At 34.2% G+C, this 22455-nt stretch overlaps 1 protein-coding gene across 1 annotated transcript in view; it reads right to left on the bottom strand.

Annotated features, from left to right (window-relative positions):
• Positions 1-9390: 9390 nt before the first annotated feature.
• The window catches only part of ZBTB41 (zinc finger and BTB domain containing 41), a 41955-nt gene continuing 28890 nt past the window's right edge, over positions 9391-22455 (bottom strand). The window contains exons 10-11 of the mRNA XM_063114170.1: positions 21185-21273; positions 9391-12218 (exon numbers count right to left, since the gene is read on the bottom strand). Coding sequence (XP_062970240.1) covers positions 11563-12218; positions 21185-21273 — 745 coding nt within the window. The 3' untranslated portion in view covers positions 9391-11562. The remainder of the gene's footprint in view (positions 12219-21184; positions 21274-22455) is intronic.

Raw genomic sequence — 22455 nt, 5'->3', positions numbered from 1 at the left:
AAGGGTCTGGTAGTAAATGTGGCAGCACTATTTAAATGCTCAACCTGCTAGCTCTTTTAGGCTAAGCTATAAGGAAATGGGGAGAGAGTAGACTCTGGGAGTAGGTATGGTGACATTTGGACAAAATTGCCAAGGCTGAGAACTTTAGTACTCCATATTTCTATAATTCTCCCTTGCTATTAGAGGCAGCTCTAGCCACCCCATCCTAATTTGAGGGTCTCTGTAGTCTTCGGGAACTGCACCTGGAGCAGGGTCTCACAAGTCACTGCCAATTCTCCTTAGCCTCTACCCCTCCGACCTCTTATTAGCTCAGTCTTCAAAAAATAAAACCTGAACAGAGAGGTAAGTGCAAAATGTATGTAGGAGAAAATGGCCTATACACCAAAAGAGTTACGAGACTCTGACCGACCAACCTCTTAATATGTTGGCTCAATTACTTGGGAATGGTTTTAACAGTCTTGTAGTTTAACTAACTGAAAGCCAACTCATTAGTGGTTTACAGTCAGGTCAAAATTCTGGAACCTACCTGGCATTCTGTAGAGTAAGAAGTCCAAAGGCTCAGGAAGATGGGAATGTTGGAGGACATCTATCTATACAAGAGGTCTTCAAAAAGCTCATGGAAAGATTTATATTATTTTATTTATTTATTTTTGGCAGCTGGCCTGTAAGGGGATCCAAACCCTTGACCTTGGTGTTACCAGCACCATGCTCTCCCAGGTGAGCTAAGCGGCCAGCCCCTGTATTATCTTTTAATTCCATTTTCCACTAACTTTTTGAAGTACCCTTGTACAACCTACTCAGCCAAGCCACCCCTAAATATACATAGTCCATCCCCCACCCCTACAACCCTCCCTTTACCAAGGCATTAAGAAATGTATTAATGAGAGGACTCCAGCATCCTTGAAGAGACCTCTGATGACTGTTCTTTTAGGCCAGAAATGATGGTAGAGACGCTACAATGAAAACAGTTTCTCTGATCTCCACGTGAATGGTAAGACCCATAAGTGGTCAAGGCCTTTTGGCACTTAACAGATAAGGTGGCATAGCACTTACGAGAATATGCCAAGGGCTGAATAGTAACTAGAGGCAGAGATTTGAGGCAATGGTTAATTGATCAAGCATCCGTAGAAATAATATGAGCAGTGTACTATGGTGCTGCATGACATTTACAGGTAGAAAAAGAATCTGCAAAGCAGAAACCTGACTGAAGTCAATGTTGTTGCGATTCACAGCCTCTTGCTCAGTTCTCAGACCTAAGCCAGTCACAGACCCAAAGCTCCTTGAATGAGGAAAAGCCTTGGCCCTAGAAGAAAGAATCATATAACATGAATACAAGTGTATACCGTAAATCTTCACCCAAACTTTCCCCTAGGTAACTGCTGTCATTTACCAATGTGACTGTAGATTGGGGGCAGGGGAATAACCAGACCTCCCAGGGATTATTAAATAATGGCTTTCCCTTTCTGCTATTCCCCAGAAACCTAAAATGCTACCATGAACCAACAGTCATAGAGTCAGGTGATAGATGGCACATCGGCCTGAATCTGTCTCACAGAGTGTCCATGGGATCCATTTAGCTCCATATTACAAAATGAGAATACTTACTGACCACATTCTCACACTGGTTCCCAGATACAAGGAGTGATGGATATCATCATAGAAGAGCCAAGTGAAAGCCTCTGAAAATGTCCCGTTCCCCATTCCTACAATTCACAGATTATTCTGAAGACTTGAGAGATGTCGGGATACTGATTATATCCATATACCCACTTACCTCACTTATTTGGCCAGTACAACAGCCAGATGGGTTCTGGAGAATGACCGTAGCTTGTAGCTATTAAGTGATGATGCCAATTATGGCTACAATTTTGGATGTGTTATCTTTATACACAAATCAACAAACTTTTGCCTCCTGGTTTGCAGCTATTCACCAGGCAAATGCAATTTTCTTGCTTTTCCTCATTCATCAGTGTGGAAAAGCAGTTTGTGTTTATGTGGTAGGACAATACTATAGAATTACTATATTTCCTCAGTGCTAGTCAGATCTCCTAAATGGTAATACTGTTCAGAAAGACCAGGATCTTCTTAACAGCTGTCAAAATATCACACTGATCCATTACATTGATAAATTTGCTAATTAAATCTGGTGAGCAAGAAGTAGTTGTCAAAAACTGTGAGGGTCTGAGATTTTACCCTACTTGCAAGCTAAAAAGTTAGCTTGCCAGTTTCACACATATTAAGAGGATATGATAGTCCTGGGTTAGACACAAATGACTTTATTGCAGAAAAAGCAATAGCCAGATTGTTAGCAAGTTCACTCACATTGATTTTGCCTGCTCCCAAAGTCTCATGGGGGCAATACAAAGGGTCTGGTGATGGATGCCTGCACACACACATGGGTTGCATTACAGGAGAGCAACACTGGGCTGGAGATTTGACTATTCTTATACTACTATGACTGGGCAGGGAGACATCACGTCATCCTTCAAGATTGCTCTCTGCAAACACAATCCTGAGAAATGTGCTCGGTAAAGATTAGTTAGGGCTTTGCATTATTGACAAAACTAGCAAGAATGTGTAGGCCTGCTCAGAGCCTGTGGTGAGTTGTGTCTCCCAACAGTAGCAAAGTAATAAAACAAATGTAAACCAGATGGTAGGAGATGAACTGTGACAAAGTTCAGGGTTCTGCCACATCAGTAAAGTTTTTAGGGATCCCATGGCCTGAGATATGTTCGGATATCCCTTCTAAAGTATAGGCAACTTGCTGTAGCTTTTATCATTTGGAAGTCCTCTTTAAATTTAAATACCTTATAAGGGTATTTCTCATCAATCCATTTACCTAGTGTCAAAGGACAAAATTACAACAAATTTAGATTAAAGATCTCAACTGGCTTTATTGCAATTCTAGAATCAGGCCAATGCTTCATTCCATAAAATAGAATAAGTGTTCCAATGAGCTGAGCAAAAGAGGTTGGCCTTATAGACAGAAAAAGGGCTTCAAGAAAGCAGAAGCAAAGAACAAAAAGGAGATTGGTCATTTTAAGTTACTTTCCTTGTAAGGTGGGGGCAGGGAGACAGGACAATAGAAAAATAACTGATTATTTAACATCAGGTTACTTCTTTTGTGTAAGGATTAAAATAGAGGGAACTTCATTATCGTGCCTATTAATGATTTGGAAAATTGGCTGTTATCTGTCCTGATTTCACAGAAGGTCAGACCAAACTTAGTTTGGGTTTGGTTATGTGAAACTTTAGCAGGGGTGACTCCATTTTAATTTTTTAGTCTGGGCTGCTGGGGCCTCCTGTAATTTTTATTTAACACTAGTAAACTGTAAGATTGACATTTTTGAGTGGGGCCTGGAACAAGTAAGGCCTCTATAGCAAGTCTGGGTTGCAATGTGTGCTGCCCTGCCACTTATGCCATATGGTCTAAATGACTCAAGTGCCCATGACAATGAGAGACATAGAATAGAAGCTCTGGCAAGTTTCCATAGAAGTGTCACGGCACAAAATTCCAGGTTTGGGATAAGGCCGTCTTCTACATTCAAACATCCGTCATTTGAAAAGCAGATCCAAGTGACTGTGTGATCCAAACTGCCTATCATCAACTATTACCTAATCCAGGGATTGATCAGCAAATTATGACCTGAGGGCCAAATCTGGCCTATTGGCTGTTTTTTTTAAATAAAGTTTTATGGAACACAGCCACATCCAATTTATTTACATATTGTCTACAACTGCTTTCACACTATAATCACAGAATAGTTGTAACAGGAATCATATGGCCTGCATAGCCTAAAATATGTCTGGCTCTTTACAAAGCAGTTTGTTGACCCAAGATCTAATCTAAAGGACCATGAAATTGGATGTGACAAGCAACTTCCCATTATCAAGCATTATAAGCCCAGGGCTAAGCAGGCCTGAATACATAAGTAAGCTACACAGACAACTCAGATTCCTATAATCAATATCTTCTCCTAACACTTTCCTGCCTCTCTCTCAAACTACACCTACAGAAAATTGAGAATTTCCTCATGATAATTTCACAAAGGAAGAAAAAAGCCTGGTTTATGGATGGATCTCTACATAGGTCAGTTGTGAACAGAGATGCACTACAAACTCCCCTTAAGGGTGGATGGTAAACCCTCTCAGTAAGAATTTTGGAAATACATCTGGTAGTCCATTTCATAAAGATATGGCCTAAGGTAAAGCTCTACGTTGATTCATGGGCAATGGCTAACAGGTTGGCCAGCTGATCAAAACTTTGGGAAAGACAAAATGGAAAATTGGTGATGGGTTAGTCTGGGGAGGAGAGATAGGCATAAGGGCCTCAAAATAAGTACAAGAAGTTAAATTTGTGTCCCATGTAAACGCCCATCAGAGAACATCCACAGCACAAAATGAACTCAAAAATCAGGTAAACAAAACAACCTATCCTGTGGATGTCAGCCTCTGTCCTCAGGGATCCTTTGCTTGCTCACTAAGCCCACTGAGCACTTGAGCTCAAGTGGCCCTGGCAGCAGGGTTGGAGGCTAAGAATGCACTCACTGAATGCCCAACCTGCTAACAGAGGCCAATGCTGAACCCCCAGCATAACTCCTTTCTCCGGTGGTACCAGCTAACTACCTGTGGCATGTTGGTACATTAAACCCTTTTTATTATGGAAGGGGCAATATTTTGCCTCTCTAGGATAAACGTAATTTCTGAGTATAGATTGCTATACCTGCCCACATCATCCAAAGATTTATTAGAAAGCTTTATCTGTAACCAATTAATCTGTGACAGTTTTCAAAATAGGTCCAAAAATTCTTTGCTACGACAAGTTTAATTTGTATCCTTTGTATATGGGCTAGAATTAGTGACTCACAATACAATATTGGAGAAGCGATGCAATATCACTTCTAAGATTAGGTTATGAAAAGATTGCAACTTAAATCCTGAGTATGCTCTCTTTTGGATTGCTTTCTTGAGAGTGGGGGTAATGTGAAGGGAAACCAACTGCCATATCACTAGACAGTCCTGTGGAGAGACCATGTGGTAGGGAACTGAGACCAACCGCCAGATGAGTGAGCTTGGAAGTAAAGCCTTCCCCAGTCAAGCCTACAGAGATAGCAGACCTAATTAACACTTGACTTCAATCTCATAAAAGACCCTGAGCCAAAACCACCCAGCTAAACCACTCCTAGATTCCTGACCCACAGAAAATGTCAGGTAATAAATGTTCATTGTTTTAAGCCACTAAATTAAGTATAATATGTTAGACAGTGATAGATAATTATCACATGCAACATCGCCTACAATCAGAAGACTCATTTTGCAGAAATGGGCTCACGCCCATAGAATTCACTGGCCTTTTAACGCTCAGAAGCAGATGCTTTGATAGAATAGAGAATGGTCTATCGAAGGCTCAGTTATGGTGCCAGATGGAGACAGCAGCTCGCAAGGTTGGGGTACTGTCCTACAGCATACAGTTTATGCCTTAAACCATCAATCATTTCTCCCATGGCCAGAATGCACGGTTCTGGGAGTGAGTGGGGTTAGAGGTAAGAGTGGCCCCTCTCAGTATTATACAGAATAACTCATTTCATTGGTAGAATTTTGCTACACTTCATACTTTTTTCCAAAAAACAGCATCATATGACTACTTCAAGCATATTAGTCATCATTAGTATTTGAATTTATATTAGACACATAAAAATCACTAGTTTAATGGTTTATACATTTAATGTATAAAATATTTCAAAACAATATATGGCTTACTGAAAAACAAAATTTTTAAAAATGTGCCCCAAGATACTTTCTTTTCCATTTGTTCATGGTCTTTGCATTCAATTTTATGGAGGCATGAGGAGTACTGTGTTCCCATGCTGTGCAAATGTAATTCAATAAAACCTAGATATGCTTTATTAGGATCAAAAAACTTTATATTTATTTTAAATATCAAAATAACAGAAAGAACTAATTCAATATACAATACACTTCCTATTCTTCACAGAGAACTGAATTTTTCTATAAAAACATTTGTACTTAAGAAACATGAGACAACCAAAATATCTATAAAACTCATAAGATAGTTTTATACACAGTTGGCAATAATGAATTTTGATATTTTAGATTTTTCTTTGTAATTGCTTTTTAAAGTGTCCTTAATTAAAAACAAAAATTATGATTTGAGACTGAAAGCAAGTTCAAAAGCATTTCTACCTTAAAATACATCATAGATCCCTTTAATCAGAACATTTACTATACAACATGGAGCAGCTAAATGCCCAGCTTTGTATCATTTTTTGGCAGCCACACTCATCAATGGTAATACAGTTTTATCTATAGGGATAAGAAGACTCTGATTGCTGGAAGAAATAAAAATTTTATAATTACACCACAGTACATCGTCCAACTTCAATGCAAACAAGAATACCAAGCAAAGAGGTGCAATAATAATGAGATGTGTACATGCTCTTCTTCAAGAAATGCTTAGAATCTCCAACAGTAACGCAAGCACTGAAATTACTTTTCCTTACCTAACAATCTGAAGGAAAAATAAAAGGTTATGTTCATCTTTGTATAACCTCTATGCTCTGAATATAATCCTTAATTTCTGCTCTAAATATAATTCTTAATTTCTCTTTATATAAATGGCTGCAGAGGCTAAATTTAATATTGTTTTGGGATTTTTCAAGAGTCATAGACTTCAGATCAACATACAGCAAGAAGCAACATGAAGAGTAAGCAAAACATAAGCACTCTCTCTCTACCAAAATCGTTCTCTCACCTTTCACACAACCTAATCCTATTACTTCTATCTTATTAATGCTACTTCCAAAGAGAAAGAGCAGAAAGCATGCTAATACTACAGGAGAAGTATCTAAGTAAAAATAATTTTACAGGAAATAAGGGTAGATCCCCCCAAAAAACTCTACAGACAATACCAAGAGAGAAGAGATGTGCAAAAGATCAGGATCTAAAGAACAATTGTCTAGTTCCTGGAAATTTTTTAGAAAATTAGTATCACATTACCCATTATTCACTCTATCAGCAAGTAACATTTACCATAACACTACTTAAAGTTTTAGAAATGCTACTTGTTCCTCATTAAAGAATACATATCTAGTCATTTTAAATTTGGTACTGAATCTTAGACTATCCAAATATGACTTTGTTTCAAATTCCTCATTTTTCCTGAGTTAATCAACTCAAGTTATATATTGGTGGGGATGTTGCTGCTCCTAATGAGAAACTCATCTCAAACCATCACCTCTTGTTCAGTTTTAGGCAAACTGAAATAAGAAGTTGTTCAGTGCAGTGCTGTGTGGTTATGGAAAATTGTTATTCTAAAAAAAAAAAGAGACAGAGACAGAGACAGAGAGGCAGACACACTACTCTTATTTTATTTGTCAGATTCTTCTAATAAGCATCTTGAGACAGGCCCAGGAGTGGCTTCACAGTAACTATAAAGGCCACAATTGAGATTTAAAATATATATATAGAGATAAATCATAAACACAAATATTCACACTAGTACTTAGTGCCAATTTCTCTATATAAACATAAAGCAATCTAAAAAATTTGCTGCCCAACCAGCAGGCAACACAAACTTAAGACCCATAACAGGAAAAACATAAAAAATAAAAAAATGAAAACATTTATTAACCTGTACAACTTAGCCAGCAAAATCAACTCTAAGCAAATACAACACACAGAAAAGGCACAAAGCATTCAATCCAGAAAACACTGGGTATAAAAGGACACTGTCGAAGAGCTAATGCTCAAAATCTGACTTTTCATCAATGATATATTAGAGTGATATGGTAGGAAGAAAACTCAAGCTTACAAACGTACCAGTTTAACTGTGTTTTTAATTTGTTTGCACTTAAAGAGTGAAAAGCAAGGCATGATATTTAACTACTAGCCCTTAACTAACAGTTTATAGTCACCCTACAAAGATGTTTTGACACTTTATAAGGCTGATAGAAAATTATTAGTGTACCTATTTCATGACCTACCATCGCTTAAAAGGAATTCACTTAATAAAGCACCAATTTAAAGCCTCGTTTTTGCTGCTCCTTTTCTCCCAGCAATAAATGTCTATATTATTTAAAAGTATGCAAAGACTACCTAAACTGTTGTTGGTTAAATCTTGCTGGCATGAGGAACAAACCCTAACCATTTAATTAAATGATATCTTAGGCTGCAAAAATAGGTGGGGTTTCTCACAAAAATAACTTTAACTTGACTTAAAAAAAAATTTCTAAGGCAAAAATTATTTTGACAATGTAGTGTAAAAAATAAGCTTATTGTTTAGGATTTAATAGTGTTCACTGAAAACAACATTCAATTAATTAAACTGAGGAAAAGAGTATTCTTACATGTAACTGGTCTGTCAGTATGACTATTCTCAGAGTGTTTTCTTCTGCTCTAATTTTTATACATATAAACACAAACACTTAATACTAAATCTCAGTATTCAAACTAACAATTTTTTTAAAAATCCATTATCCTAGACTTCAACTGTGCTTCTTTGGACAAATATTTATTCAAATGACAAAGAATTTAAATTCTTTTCAACTATTTAATACCTACTAAAAATCTTTGGTGCGTTTAAGTCAAAACTGATTAGCTTAACAAATTTCTGCACTTGATAAATTATTCAATTTACAGATTAAGTGCTAACTTCTATTTGCTAAAAATTAATTTAAAACAATAAATTATGCTCATAAAATAAAAAATTCTGAATGAGGCTAAACTTAGCAGTGAGACTCAAAAATTTAAGTATAGTTACAAAATAAATGAATTTTAGAGTTATAGAACATTTGTCCAAAATATTCCAAATCAAATATCACAAAAGGTCAACTGAAAAGAGTAGGCCTCATTTTATACTTTTTGTGCCAACTTCAAAAGCTCATATACATTCAGTTTGCCCAAATCCATAAGGTTTTCACAATTTAAAAATTTCTTATATTTTTTAGAAATTAGAGGCAGCAGATTAGTTTGGTTTTTGTTTTTGTTTTGTTTAAACAAAACCCATTATGACAATTTCTTCATAAGAATTATATTACCTACCTCCCAGACTGGGTTAAGATTAAATGAGAGAGTGTAGTGCCTGGCACAAAGTAAGCATTCATTAATGCTAGCTTTCTCCTTTCCCTACTAGCAGCTCTGCCACTATGGACCATGTGAGCTTAAATGAGTCCTTTCTTCTTAACCTCAGATTCTGTATCTTTCAAATGATAATACAGCATGTCCTTTCTATTTCAGAGCTGGTCATGAGGTTCAAATGAGATAACATATGTGAAAGCATTTTATAAAACAGTAAACCACTACTCAAGTTTACCTAGAATAATAACTAAATACAATTATACAATTATATTTCACTTAACATAAGAGACGTATTCCAGAAAAATTCCATGTAAACCAATTCCTACAATTAAATTATATACTTAAAGCATTAGGACATTATTATTAAAAGAACCCTAACGTAAATACCTTCAAAGAGCAAAGTATTCTTTTCAATGTGAAAATGAAATATCCTCTTTTTCTGCCACAAAACATATAATATACCATATACATATACATATATTTACCATTTGCCTTTTTGTAAGTCCAAACTTTTCTACATTAGCTTACAAGTAAGGCAGGGTACATTTTTAAGTATAACTTCTTTGCATTATAGTAAGACTTTTTAGTTACAATCTTGCAAGTCTTTATGATAAAAATCATAAAGATATGTATTTTTTAAGTCAATATGAAAGACTAAGAGACTAACAGTACCTCATATAGTCAAGCCCAATCATGTAAGTACCCCAGATATAACATTTCCACACAAAGTAAATAAAAATGCTTTAAAAAAGAAGAATTAATACAGTAATTATGTCTGGTCTTAAGATAATCACAACCAACCTTGATAAATGAGGCAAAACTCAGGTTGGTTTTATGACCGATATGAGCTACTTTGGTTAACTGCTTCAATTCTCAACTTTTTTTCTCGTTTTATCTTCACTAGCATGGCAATGTTCCTGTAAAGTACCTTCAGTTCTTAAGTGCTTCAGCAAACAGTTCCCCCCTTTACTAGATGGTTAAATGTTATTCATTAAAAGTTCATTATTTTATTTGTGATTTTTTTTTCACAAGGGCCAGGCCAGACTTTACAGTTTACACAAAAAAAGTGCTTAAAGCAATCAGGAGTGTAAACAAAACTGAAATAGAAACTTTAAAAACTGCTATTTTCCAGTAGTTTACATACGAATGACATGCTGATAATAAATCAACCCTGCCTAGTCTAATCCTCAAGCAACTCTACTAGGAAACACCATCCTAGTTTAAGTTTAAATTGCCTTGAAAATATGAAAAGTGCATGTCTTTAAAGGTATTTTATAATTCTGACTTTTTCCTCAATTAATTTTAATCAGAAAAGTTCTGCTATAACTGCTATTTCCCTTCACTAAGTCCTCAACTTTTGTCTTGTGCAAAAATAAAAACTAAGGATAATTATAGACATTAGACATGTAAAAGGAAAAATGAAGATCTGGACTGCATGTTAATCTGCATACAAGTAGTTTGCAGCTTTTCTATAATTTGTTTGGCACTTTTTCTAACAATTACACACGAAATATCTAGATTCTGTTTCCCAGAGTTTCAATCAGCTAAAGTAAATGAAACCAAAAGTAGCATGTTTAAATTTCATTAATTAGTTATAATTGCCTCTTCCTTAATGAGATGAGGATATGTTGATGTGATACACTGTTAATGTTTCTGAAATAAATGGTGAAGTATAAAAGGTGAACTTACCTTGAAAGTTATCTAGTTAAAACTGTCATCTTTTTCTTTTAACCCTTTTTAAACTTGTATAATTTAATGCCTAGACCTGTATCTGCATTTTTTATTCATAATAGAAGTATAGGCAAATACCAATTGTCTGGATAATTATTTCAATCTTACATTTAATGAGCTACTCGGACATTATTTGGCTTTCTGGCTTTGAGTCTGTCAGCAGTCCAAAAGATAATGGTGAATTAAAAATTATGAATAGATGGAAAACAACATAGAAATTTAAGATTTCCTTATAAATTCAAATTCCTAATTTCAGTTTAAAAAATCTATATGAAATAGTAATGAACCTTAAGCAAGAATAAGAAAGAGTTGCAGATATTAGTATACTCTTACATTTCTTCTTAAAAGCTACATCGTCCTTGAACTTATTTGTAAGATGGGGAAGGGAGAAAATAGAAATGAGACTAAAGAGTAAAAATTTCCACTGATGATTTAAAAAAAATCCCCATAATGTCAGCAGCTAATAATTCTAAGAGTTTGAGAACTCATTAAAAATTAGCACTGAATAATCTTTAAAAATCACAAAAATGTTCAAATGTTACATCAGAAAATGTGTCCAAATATTCATATAATCAGTAAACAGAAACACATAGTTTTCTTGATTTGAAACTGTTCTGAGGACTTGAGAAACTAGAGAAAATGAAAAAATAGCAGCCCTACTAATTTAAAAGCCATCATCCTTTGGCTACTGTTAGCACATCACCATCAAAAAGTCTGTGGAATGTTTAGATTTACTCATGAATGATGCTCATTAGCAGAAATGCTTTGAACAGCAGCAGTGTTATCAAGGCCCAGTAATGTTCCAAGATAAGACTGTTCTCTAGGATCTAGCATTTGCTCAGGTCGGACTGGATGAACTATATTTGCAGGCTGAGGAGTAAGAGTATATTTTTCCAGAAAAGCTAAATCGGCTGCTCGTGGATAATCAGTTGCTTGTGGCTGTGGTGACAGGATCTCGTGAGAGGACGGTGGAAGTGTAGCAGTATGACGTACCAGATCACTTGGAGGGTCAGGCATCTGAACTGGAACCAAGGTTACTGGAACACATACTTCAGCAGACACATTCTGTAACATAGTCTTGGCTTCTGACGGATAAACTTTGGGCTGGTCCATATATTGCTTTGTTTCTGTCTGAAAGATTTTATCATCAGATGAGTACTCTACAGGCAAGGACACAAGTTTTTCCTCAGAAGTACTGAGAGGATCATCAGGAGATTTTATCCCATGAACATGGTCAATGTGGTATTTCAGCTTGTCTTTCCGCTTAAATGTTGCATTACAGTGCTGACAGTTGAAAGGTCGGGCATCAGAATGAATAACCAGGTGTTTTGTTAAAGTTTTCTTAATTCTAAAAGACTGATTGCAAATTTGACACTTGTATGGTTTTTCACCTGTATGAACACAAATGAAATTCAATGTAAAATGCACTCACCTGACTAGGTGATGACTTTAAGTAGCAAATTTTCCATGTGAATACTTGCAAGAACTTAACAATAGTAATACTGCACGTCATCACAAAACGTAGACAGTACAGTAAACTGGTAAAGAGAGTGACTTTAAACATCAAAAAAATCTGACTTTGAATTCTGGCTATACCACTTACTAGCCAAACCTTGAGCAAGCTACTCAACTTCTAAGTCGAGTTTCTTCACCTGTAATGTAGAATAATAATAGTACCTACTTCACAGAGTTGATGAATGGATTAAATAAGAAAGTAAAGTAATAGTGCTTAGCACTGTACCTGGCACATGTATGTGCTTGCCACACCTAAACTGTTATTATTATTGCTTACTTTTAATCCCACTATAGCTCCCAAAAAGGTTTGTTAAATAAAACCATTTGATTTCCTCTCACCCAAGGAGGATAAAAACCAAAACATCAACTCCAATTAAGCTGTTCCTTGGATCTGTACGAGAAGTAGTAATATCCATCTCTAGCTTAAGGTCAAAATAAGGACAGTTGATCAGGGGAAAGAACATGGAAGCTGGACCACTTTTCAGTTCCTTCTGAGTCAGGTTCTCACACTGTAGTTTTCCTTTTTTTGTTTTGTTTTAATAAAACACTACAAATTCCTAGGTTAGCCAGCGTGGTAGGCAGAATAATGGCCCCTCAAAGATGTACATGTTCCAATTCCCGAAAGTTGTGAATATGTTACCTTACATGGTAAAAGCATCTTTGCAGATATGCTTAAGGTTAAGACCTCAAAATGGGGAGATTAACTGGATTACACAGGTAGGCCCAATCTAATCACAAGAGTCTTAGAAAGTGGCCAATAACTGAAGAAGAATGGGTCAGAGAGACGTGAAATGAGAACTCAACCTTGAACTGCTAGCTTCGAAAATGGAAGTGAGCCAGGACCCAAGGTAGCCACTAGAAACTGTGAAAGGTGCTCAGCTTATAAGAGCAATAAAACCAGAACTTCAGTACTGGTTCTACAATTCCAAGAACTGAATTCTGCTAATAACCTGAGTGAGAGGGAAACAGATTCCTCCCTAGAGCCCACAGAAAGGAATACAGCCCTGCCAACACCTATGTTTTAGCCTGGTGTCTGTAAGATCATAGATTTGTATCGTTTAAGCCAGTAAGTTTGTGCTGATTTGTGATAGCAGCAACAGAAAACTAATATATCCAGACATGCTAATATCTGCAATAGACACAAAGGCATACTTTAAAAACAAATGAGAAAATTATACATTGTTACATGTGTTTGTCGATACCATTATCTTCATCATCTCTCCATTTAAAACATCATCAATTTGCCCAAAAAATTAAGGGATGATGTCATCTTCATGTTGAAACACTAATATCAAATAATTATTTGTTGAATATTATTATTTAATATTTTGTAGCCCATTGGAACTTTCAAATACCACTGATGAAATTCATACAGACTGGGATTCTGGTACTACTAGATTTCTATGTGTTTCTGGACTAGCAGTATTACTAATGTCACTAGAAGGAAAGTGAGACACGGGAGTAACATTTCTGACATGAAAGTATTTTTAACCATTTATTTAACATACTGCATCTGACATCTGATTTTTACAAGTAAATGCCTAGAATCAGAGATAATATGAAAAAGCTCACAGAAGAGTATTCTGAGTGAGAAACAGAAAGTTATATTTCCAAAATGCAAGAACTATAAAGTTCTTTCTATAAATCTCTGGCATTAAAATTGGTGCAAGGGCGATTCTACCATTTTTTTTTTTTAAAAAGAAAAATTCTACAGAGCATTACAAATGACATCAAGAAGCATACAGTTTATTTTTAAAGAAAAAGGTATTGGTTCTCCTTTGGCCATGAGCCTTGGGTATCTTCATTAAAAAGCTTTTATAAATGCAAAGATTTTTTCTGTAACTTAGAGTCATAGTCAATGAGTTCTAATGTGCAACAAATATTTTTTAAAAATTGGGACTCAGTCATATTCCTCTGAGAAGTTTCTATTATTTTAAACAAATGCTATCTTCAATAGAAAAATCAATGCGGGTTTGTAAAAAGACAAAAATTCTTAAAGAAAATGTTGACATTATTAAATGTAAAAAGCAAATCTAGAGTGCTTAAAAATACACAAGTAGAAAGGGTCAATACAAAGAACTTGATGAAAGGAGGAATAGACTAAAAAACATACTTTCTACAGTGAGATTTCCTATAGTAAAATCATCTATTTAACAACAATTAACCCAAATTGGGTGCACCTTCAGAACATAAACAAGAGACATGAGGCAACCAAGAAAAGGTTACTTCTGAGACCTACAGAAAGGAGCCTATTAAGTATAGAAGAAAATAAAACAACATGCAAAGAGATGTAAACTATTTCTCAGCTAAACTCATAGTAATCTATGAGCTTTTAGAATTAAAAAATGCCATCCAGAGGATCAGCTACCTTTAGATATTAAAAATTAGTATGTAAAAAATGTAACTTAAGGTATTTTTATTTCAAACTTGATAAAGTAGTTTATGTCACACCATGCCTCTTGCTGGTGAGGGGGCAAAGATAAGAGATTTTTTAATAACCAAAAATAAAAAACCTACTCTTTGCAGAGACTGAAACACAACCAAGTCAGCCAGAGCCTAAAGGAGCAAGATTCTGGAAACACAGAAAGGTATGGAGGTGCTTTCTTCTCCACTCAGCACACTTTCAGATTCAGTGTATGGGGAAACAGAAGCCAAGCTGCAGTCTAGGGCTTGAGGAAACCTCACTGGAGTGGGAAGATAAAAGCTGGAGTATGGGACTACCAAGGGCTTGAGGGGTCAAGTCCTGGAAAGGAAGGAACAACAGAGAAATGAACCAAAATATCTCTATTTGTCAACTCCTAAGATGAATATTTGCTGGGTGAGACAGCTTGAAACCAGGGGCTAAGAGTCTAAAGCGTTGACAGATTTTTCAGAAATCTCTAGAGTACAAGGGAGATAGAGATTAGAGTTCGGGATTCACCAAAGTGGGGAACTTGGGGAAAAACGCCATACTTTCTCTTGAGATCCCAGAATGATGATGAACTAGGAGAGAGGCAAACCAGAAATAAACTAAAAATAGATTATGGTCATCTTATGTTCTATCTGCTTGGGAGAAGAATATTAAATCTATCTGAGAAAGAACACCTTCAAGAGCTTCTATAATTTTTGATTCATAAAATCTAAAGTTAAATACAAAATTACCAGGCACGTCAAGAACCAGGACCAAATGATCAAATGCCGAGAAGAAAAAAAAGGTAATATATACACCCAACAGTAAATCAAATATTACCCATATAAGATTGGGACATTAAAATCAATATGCTTAATATGTTCAGGAAAATACAGAAAAAGAAAATTTCACCAGAGAATTGGAATCAATGAAGAAAAAGCAAATCTAGAAATGATAGATAAAACAATTGAAATTAATAACTCAATAGATGAATTTAACAGCAAATTAGATGCCACAGAAGAAATGATTAGTAAAATGGAAGCTAGATCAATAGAAAATATCCAGGTGGAGGCATACAGAGAAAACAGGATGAAAAAAAAAAAAACCATAAGACAAAGTAAAAAGATCTAACAATACACGTAATTAAAGTCCCAGAAACAGGAGAGAATATGAAGCAAAAGCAATATTTGAAGAGAAAACGGCTGGGAATCTTCCTAAACAAAAGAAAGACATCAAGTCATAGATGGAGTAAATTCTACAAACCTCACTAAATACTTACTGAAAATCAAAGACAGAGAAAAATCTAAAACAGCAGCAAATTAAAGAGACACATTTCCTCAAAGGAGTAACAGTAAGACAGTATATTTTTCAACAAAAAACAGAAGACGCTTGAAGAGAAAAAAATGACATATTTACAGTGCTGAAAGAAAAGAACTATAGCATAAATTCTATGGTCAGAAAAAAATTCTCCATAAAGTAAAATAAAAACATTTTCAGACAAATAAAAGCTAAGAGAATTTGGTGCCAGCAGATCTGCACCAAAGGGAGTTTTTCATGTGGACGGAAAATAAGTCCAGGTGGAAGAATAATAATGCAGGAAGGAGTGAACAGTAAAGGGTAAGTATACGGTTAAATCTAAATAATATTGATTATTTAAAACAAAAAAATTAATGTCTTAACCACTTTAAAATACATATAGAATTAAAATGCATATAATACATAAAAGGTGAGAGAGACAAGGGTGTCCCAAAGTTTTTACATTGCCTGTAAAGTGATGAATAATTTCAATTATTTTATTTATCTTCTCTAGAAGGTACCGTAGACTCTAATAACTTAAGAATACACATTGTTATCTTCAAGGTAACTACTAAAAGAATAGTTTAAGAATGTCTAATTAACAAGCTAATTGAGGGAAAAATTGATAATTCAAACACTTGATGATTATAAAGGAAGTGAAGATAAGAGAAAAAAGCATTGAGGAACAGAAGGCACAAATGCTGATAAATTCTAACCCAAATAAATGAGAAATTACATATAATTTAAATGAACTCCAATTAAAAGACAAAGATTATCACTGTGGATAACAAAATAATACTCAAAGACACACATTTTAAATAAATGTCCACGGAAGGTTTGGAAGTAAAAAGAGAAAATGGATGATACAATAGTAGAGAAAAGAGTGCTGATAAATCTTTGAAAATCTATTTTAAAGAGGGATGCATAAGATATTAATACTAAAACCTATAAAACATCTTTGAGGAAATTTTTTAAAAAACAAGTCTTAACTTCCATTAGGTAAAAAAAAGTATTAATACTTCCATAAACAAGTATTAACTTCCATTAGGTAAAAAAACAAGTATTAACTTCCATTAGGAAGAATATAATGTGTTCGTAGATTGGAAGATTCAATATTGTAAAGATAATCAATTAAGGAAAAGCTAACCACGGACTGAATGAAATTCGCATAAATTCCCAGCAGGTATTTTTGTGTGTGAAAATTAACAAACTGGTTCTAAATTTATATAAAAACATAAAAGAACAAGAATAATAAAGACATTGAAAAAGAACAAAGTTGGAGGACTTATATTACCACACATCAGAACTTATTTTAAAGTCATAGTAATTTAAATGGAATAGTATTACTACAAGGATATACAAATAGTCCAATGGAACAGAATACAGAGCTCAGAAAAACTCACACATATATGATCATTTAATTTAAAACAAATATGCCAATGAAACACCATGAGAAAATGATATTCTTTCCAATGAATAGTGCTAGAGCAACCAGGTAACCACATGTAAAAATAAAAAAAAAAAGGGAACTTTCTCTCTTACCTAATAACAAATACAAAAATAAATTATAGAGGGTTAATAAATCTAAATATAAAAGTTAAAATAAATCTTCTAGAAAGTTACAGTGAAAAACGTTAAGATCCTAGGATAAGCAACAGCTTCTTAAAGAGGACACAGAAGACTGTAACTATAAAGAAAAAAAAGGATACATGACTTCTTTAAAATTCAAAACTTTTGTTCGTTGAAAGATACCACTATTACAGGGAAAATGTATGTCACAGAGTAGGAGAAGCTAGCTGCAATACACATATATATATTGTTAGATATATAAATATCTAACAATGGACTCATATCCAGAATATAGAAAGAACTCCTACAAATCAATTAGAAAAAGACAGACAATGCAATTTATGAAAATGAGCAGAAGAATTAATCTGGTATACATAAAAGTAGATATTCAAATAGCCAATAAGCATATGAATAAGTGCTCAACATCATTTCTCATCAGAGATGCAAATTAAAGCCACTTTCAGACAGTGTTAAATATCCATCAGATAAATTTTTCAAAAAGGCAATACCAAATATTGGTAAAAACGTATAGAAACTAGAACTCCTGTACACTGCTAGTAATAGTGTAAACTGACACCATTACCTTGAAAAATTGTTTAATAGTGTTTACTAAAGTAGAATATTTGCATATCCTATAAGACAGGAATCCCAGGGCCAGGCAAATACACAAGAGAAATGAATGTATATGTGTATGAAAAGACATGGACAAGAATGTTCAGAGCAGCTTTATTCATAATAGAACCAAGTAAATACAAGACAAGTGTCCATCAAAGTAGAATGGATAATGGATAAATAAGTTGCGATGTATTCATATGAAAATGAAAAGAAACAAACTATTGCCATAGAAGAATCTCACAGAGATAATACTGAGTGAAAGTCAGACAAAAAAAGAGAACACACTATATGATTCCATTTTTATAAAGTTCAAACAGGCAAAAGTAATTTTTGGAGAAATAAGTCAAAATGGTCATTATTTGCAAGGAGACCGTGGAAGATGCTTTTGGAGTCCTAGTAGTGTTCTACACCTCCATCTGAGTGGTGGCTACATTGATATATTCATTTATAAAAATTCATTGAGCTGTTCTTAAGATTTGTGCACTTTATGTGCTAATACTCCAACAAAAATAGCTTACAAAGAAAATTCACCTTGAATAGAAAAATAAGCCAAGGCTAAAACCAAGTCCTAAATTTGTCGTCACCTTTATGGTAATTTTAACTAACCTATTATGTTTCAATAAGACAAATGTTGAAGAATAAATGAAATCACTACTCTCCGAGGATTATACAAGCAAATCACATATGGATGAGAATATGCCATTTGTAGAAGAAAATCTTATATACATTTTCCAACTAATTTTTCTAATTGTGTAGTTTAAAAAAGTAAAAGAGATTAGAGGGTAGTCATAAGAAAACATGATAAATTCACCCATTCAACAAATATTTATTGATCACCTATTATTTGCAAGCCCTAGGGCTATCTGCTGATTATACCTACTCTTTGAAGCAATTAAGTGCACTGACCAGGCCAAAATTAAAACTAATCCATTATATTGTACCTCATCTGGAGTAAAGACATACTAACAGAAAAGAAAAGGTCTGCTGGAATCTGGTTAAGGGGATTCCAAAAAACAAGAATTCAGCAGTATATAAAATCCACTAACAGCATCCTCACTAAGGAAAAAGAATCTGGAGAACAAAATTATTCTGATTACGAGAGGTACACTGCTGTGAGGTTAAAGATGGTTCAATATCCTTCACCATTTTCCTGGATAAACTATTCCACGAAATTACTACCTATTTTTAATCTACACCTACATTTGGCATTTTTTCTTCTGATTAATAGATTTAGTAATTCTGCTGCCTTGATAAGGACACCTCGCCAGTAGACATTAATATCTCATTCTCTAGACAGTCAACTAACAAGCCGATATTCTGGTTAATCTATTTCCAGTGGTTTTTATGAAGAACTACTCAAAATATTTATAATTCTCCGTACACAGATAAAATTAAGTTTCTGGACCTATATATCTTAATAATAGAGTTGGGAACATAGTGAACAGTTCTTGGAACAGCCACTCTGTGAAGTCCCGTGTGGGGAGCATGCTGATCACTTTAGATTAGGAGTTGGCAAACTACAACCTGTAAACTAAATCCAGCCTGCTACCTGTTTTTGTAAATAAACTTTTAAAGGAACACAGCCATGCTCATTTGTTTACACAGTATCTATGGGTGCTCTCATGCTACAATAACAGGGTGGGGTGACTGTGAGAGAGACTGTCTAGCTTGCAAAACCTAAAATATTTACTACCTGCCCCTTTACAAACATTTGCTGATCCCTACTTTAGATTATTTCTCCCTTGCATTTCATAACAACCATGGTCTTTCTTTTATTTTATAACAGAGCTAACCTCCTCAAGTTTCAAAGGGTAGAGACACCTGTCTATAATTCCAGTTAACTATGAGATATCCGGAGATGGACGTTTCACATTATCACTGGTTACCAATCAATTATTATAAACCAATGTTTTCAAAAGTTTTAATGCAATTTAGCCAGCACTACTTAACTTCTCCTCTAGAATAATTCCTGAAGTTTTACAATTCTTAAATTACCAAAAGTCTTAAATTAACTTTCTATAAGTTCACCATCTCTTTCAAGTCATGAGTTCTGTTAGGTTTATTACTTGTAACTGATATGGAAGATAGCATTTGTACAGTCTCCTCATTTTACACTCCTATTTATGACCCCCAAATAATGACTTTTTCATTTGGAGGGAGTGTAATTTTGTTTTAAACGGCAGCCCTATATCAGTAATAAATCCTTTATGGCAAATCTTTGCTACTTAAATTGCCCAAATTCAGTTATTTTCATTCTAACATTTATGAAATAAATTGTTTTTCTCTTCCAGAGCAGCGGCTTGACAAAATCCAAACTGAATATAAAACAAAGCAACCATAAATGCATAAGTGGGCTTCTTTCTTCAAAAAAAAAACTTTAAAAACTGTTAATATATATGTGAAGGCACTCTATAACAATATATAAGAAACAACCCAACATATTCTATGTTTCAAAATGTAGTAGCATTCCCAGGGGGAAAAAGGTAAAGATTTATAATATGACAATTTGTGGAAACTATTTATAAATCACGACTAGCTATGTAAAAATGAAACTATCCAACAGAATCATGGTAGTCAATGAGGTCATACTTGCATTACTCTTCTAAAAGAGAAAGAAATCAAAGAAAAAGATAATCAGAGCCTAAGAAAAGCCTTCAAAAAGTGAAATAAAGAGGCACCACAAAACAATCAGAAAAGGGGAAAATAAGAGTTAAAAGATGAGTTAATTCCCTGTGCAGAAACTTTTCCCAAATTCTAAGAAATGATACCCAAAAGTATTGAAGCTTATATAATAAAGAATAGAAGATTGGCATATTGCTTATTCATAATATAAACTTCAGTATAATGAGTAAAATCTTAATGGGGAAAAGACAAAAGAAAATTTAGCCAAGAATAACAAAGCTTAAACTTCCATATTTTACTCCTGAATAATTATACAAAAAATATATATATAAACTACCCATTAAGTTTTACCTGAATGCGTCCGAAAGTGCATTTCCAGACTTGATTTGCCTTTAAAAATTTTCTTACAAACATCACATTGATGAAATGTTGCTTTATATCTAAGAAAATAAAAAGGTTTAATATGAGATTGTAATATAATTTTAATAAATAATATAATAAATATAATTTACAACTTCACTTACAACTGCCTATATAATTCTCATATTGATAAAGCATAGAGAATACCAAAGGAACACGGACATACTTTTTAAGTATTAAGTTTGCCTCTGGTTCTTCCTCCTCAAGTTATATTCAACAAACAAACCCATAAAAAGAGGTCTTCAGGTTCTCAACTGCTTCCAGTCACTGACCTTTATTATTATTAGTTATTAAAATATACAAAGGAAAATTATAGGGACAGAAACAGATCAATGGTGGGTTAAGGGGAAAAAAGGGGTTGACTACAAAAGGGCACAGTAGAAATTTTTTAGTGATGGAACTATTTTTTGTGGTGATGATTACATGACTTGCAGAATATATACTAAAAGGTAAATCTCACTTTATGTAAATTATACCATAATTAAATTAAAACAGATGCTGAGGCTGATTGAAAAGAAACTGCAGCAATCTCAAAATCTGCATTTATCAAAAAAGTGACATTGCTCGCATTGGTCCACTTCCTTACAAATAAATATTATAAATTTGAACTTACATATAAAATAAAATGAAATGACACCTAAATAAAAAAGAATGAGAGCTGGCCGATTAGTTCATCTGATTAGAGAAGGGTGCTGGTAACACCAAGGTCAAGGGTTTGTACCCCATACTGACTGGCCAGCTGCCAAAAACAAAAAGAAAAAAAAAAGAATGAAATACTAGTCCTTTATTTGTATTATAGACAGACAGAAAAAAAGCTACACATTACCCAAAAGTTAGTAATAGGTAGCACAGTATAATGCCCAGAAAGTGTTTATGAGCTTAACAATCGAAAGTGAAAATTTAATTGTGAGGATGAAGATATTTGTAAAATGATAGCATTTAAGTGGCAGTTATTTGGAAAGACATATAATCTCACCTTGGAAGCAAGTGATATCTAATGAAAATGTGGAAGAATAATTATTGAGTTTCATTGGAACTTTTAGCACATTGTTAACCAAAATTAAATGGCAATATAGTAGATACCTAAGTTTCACATACCATTCAGACTTTTCAATTAGTCCAACCCAGCATATACAAGACACCATGCAAAGGCCTGTCTTCTAGGAATTTACTTTAACTTGATGAAACAAACATTAAAAAAG

The sequence above is a fragment of the Cynocephalus volans genome, chromosome 11, assembly GCF_027409185.1.
Source record: "Cynocephalus volans isolate mCynVol1 chromosome 11, mCynVol1.pri, whole genome shotgun sequence".
Lineage (NCBI taxonomy): Eukaryota > Metazoa > Chordata > Mammalia > Dermoptera > Cynocephalidae > Cynocephalus > Cynocephalus volans.
The sequence above is the reverse complement of the archived record's forward strand: the minus strand, read 5'-3'. Positions and strand labels throughout refer to the sequence as shown.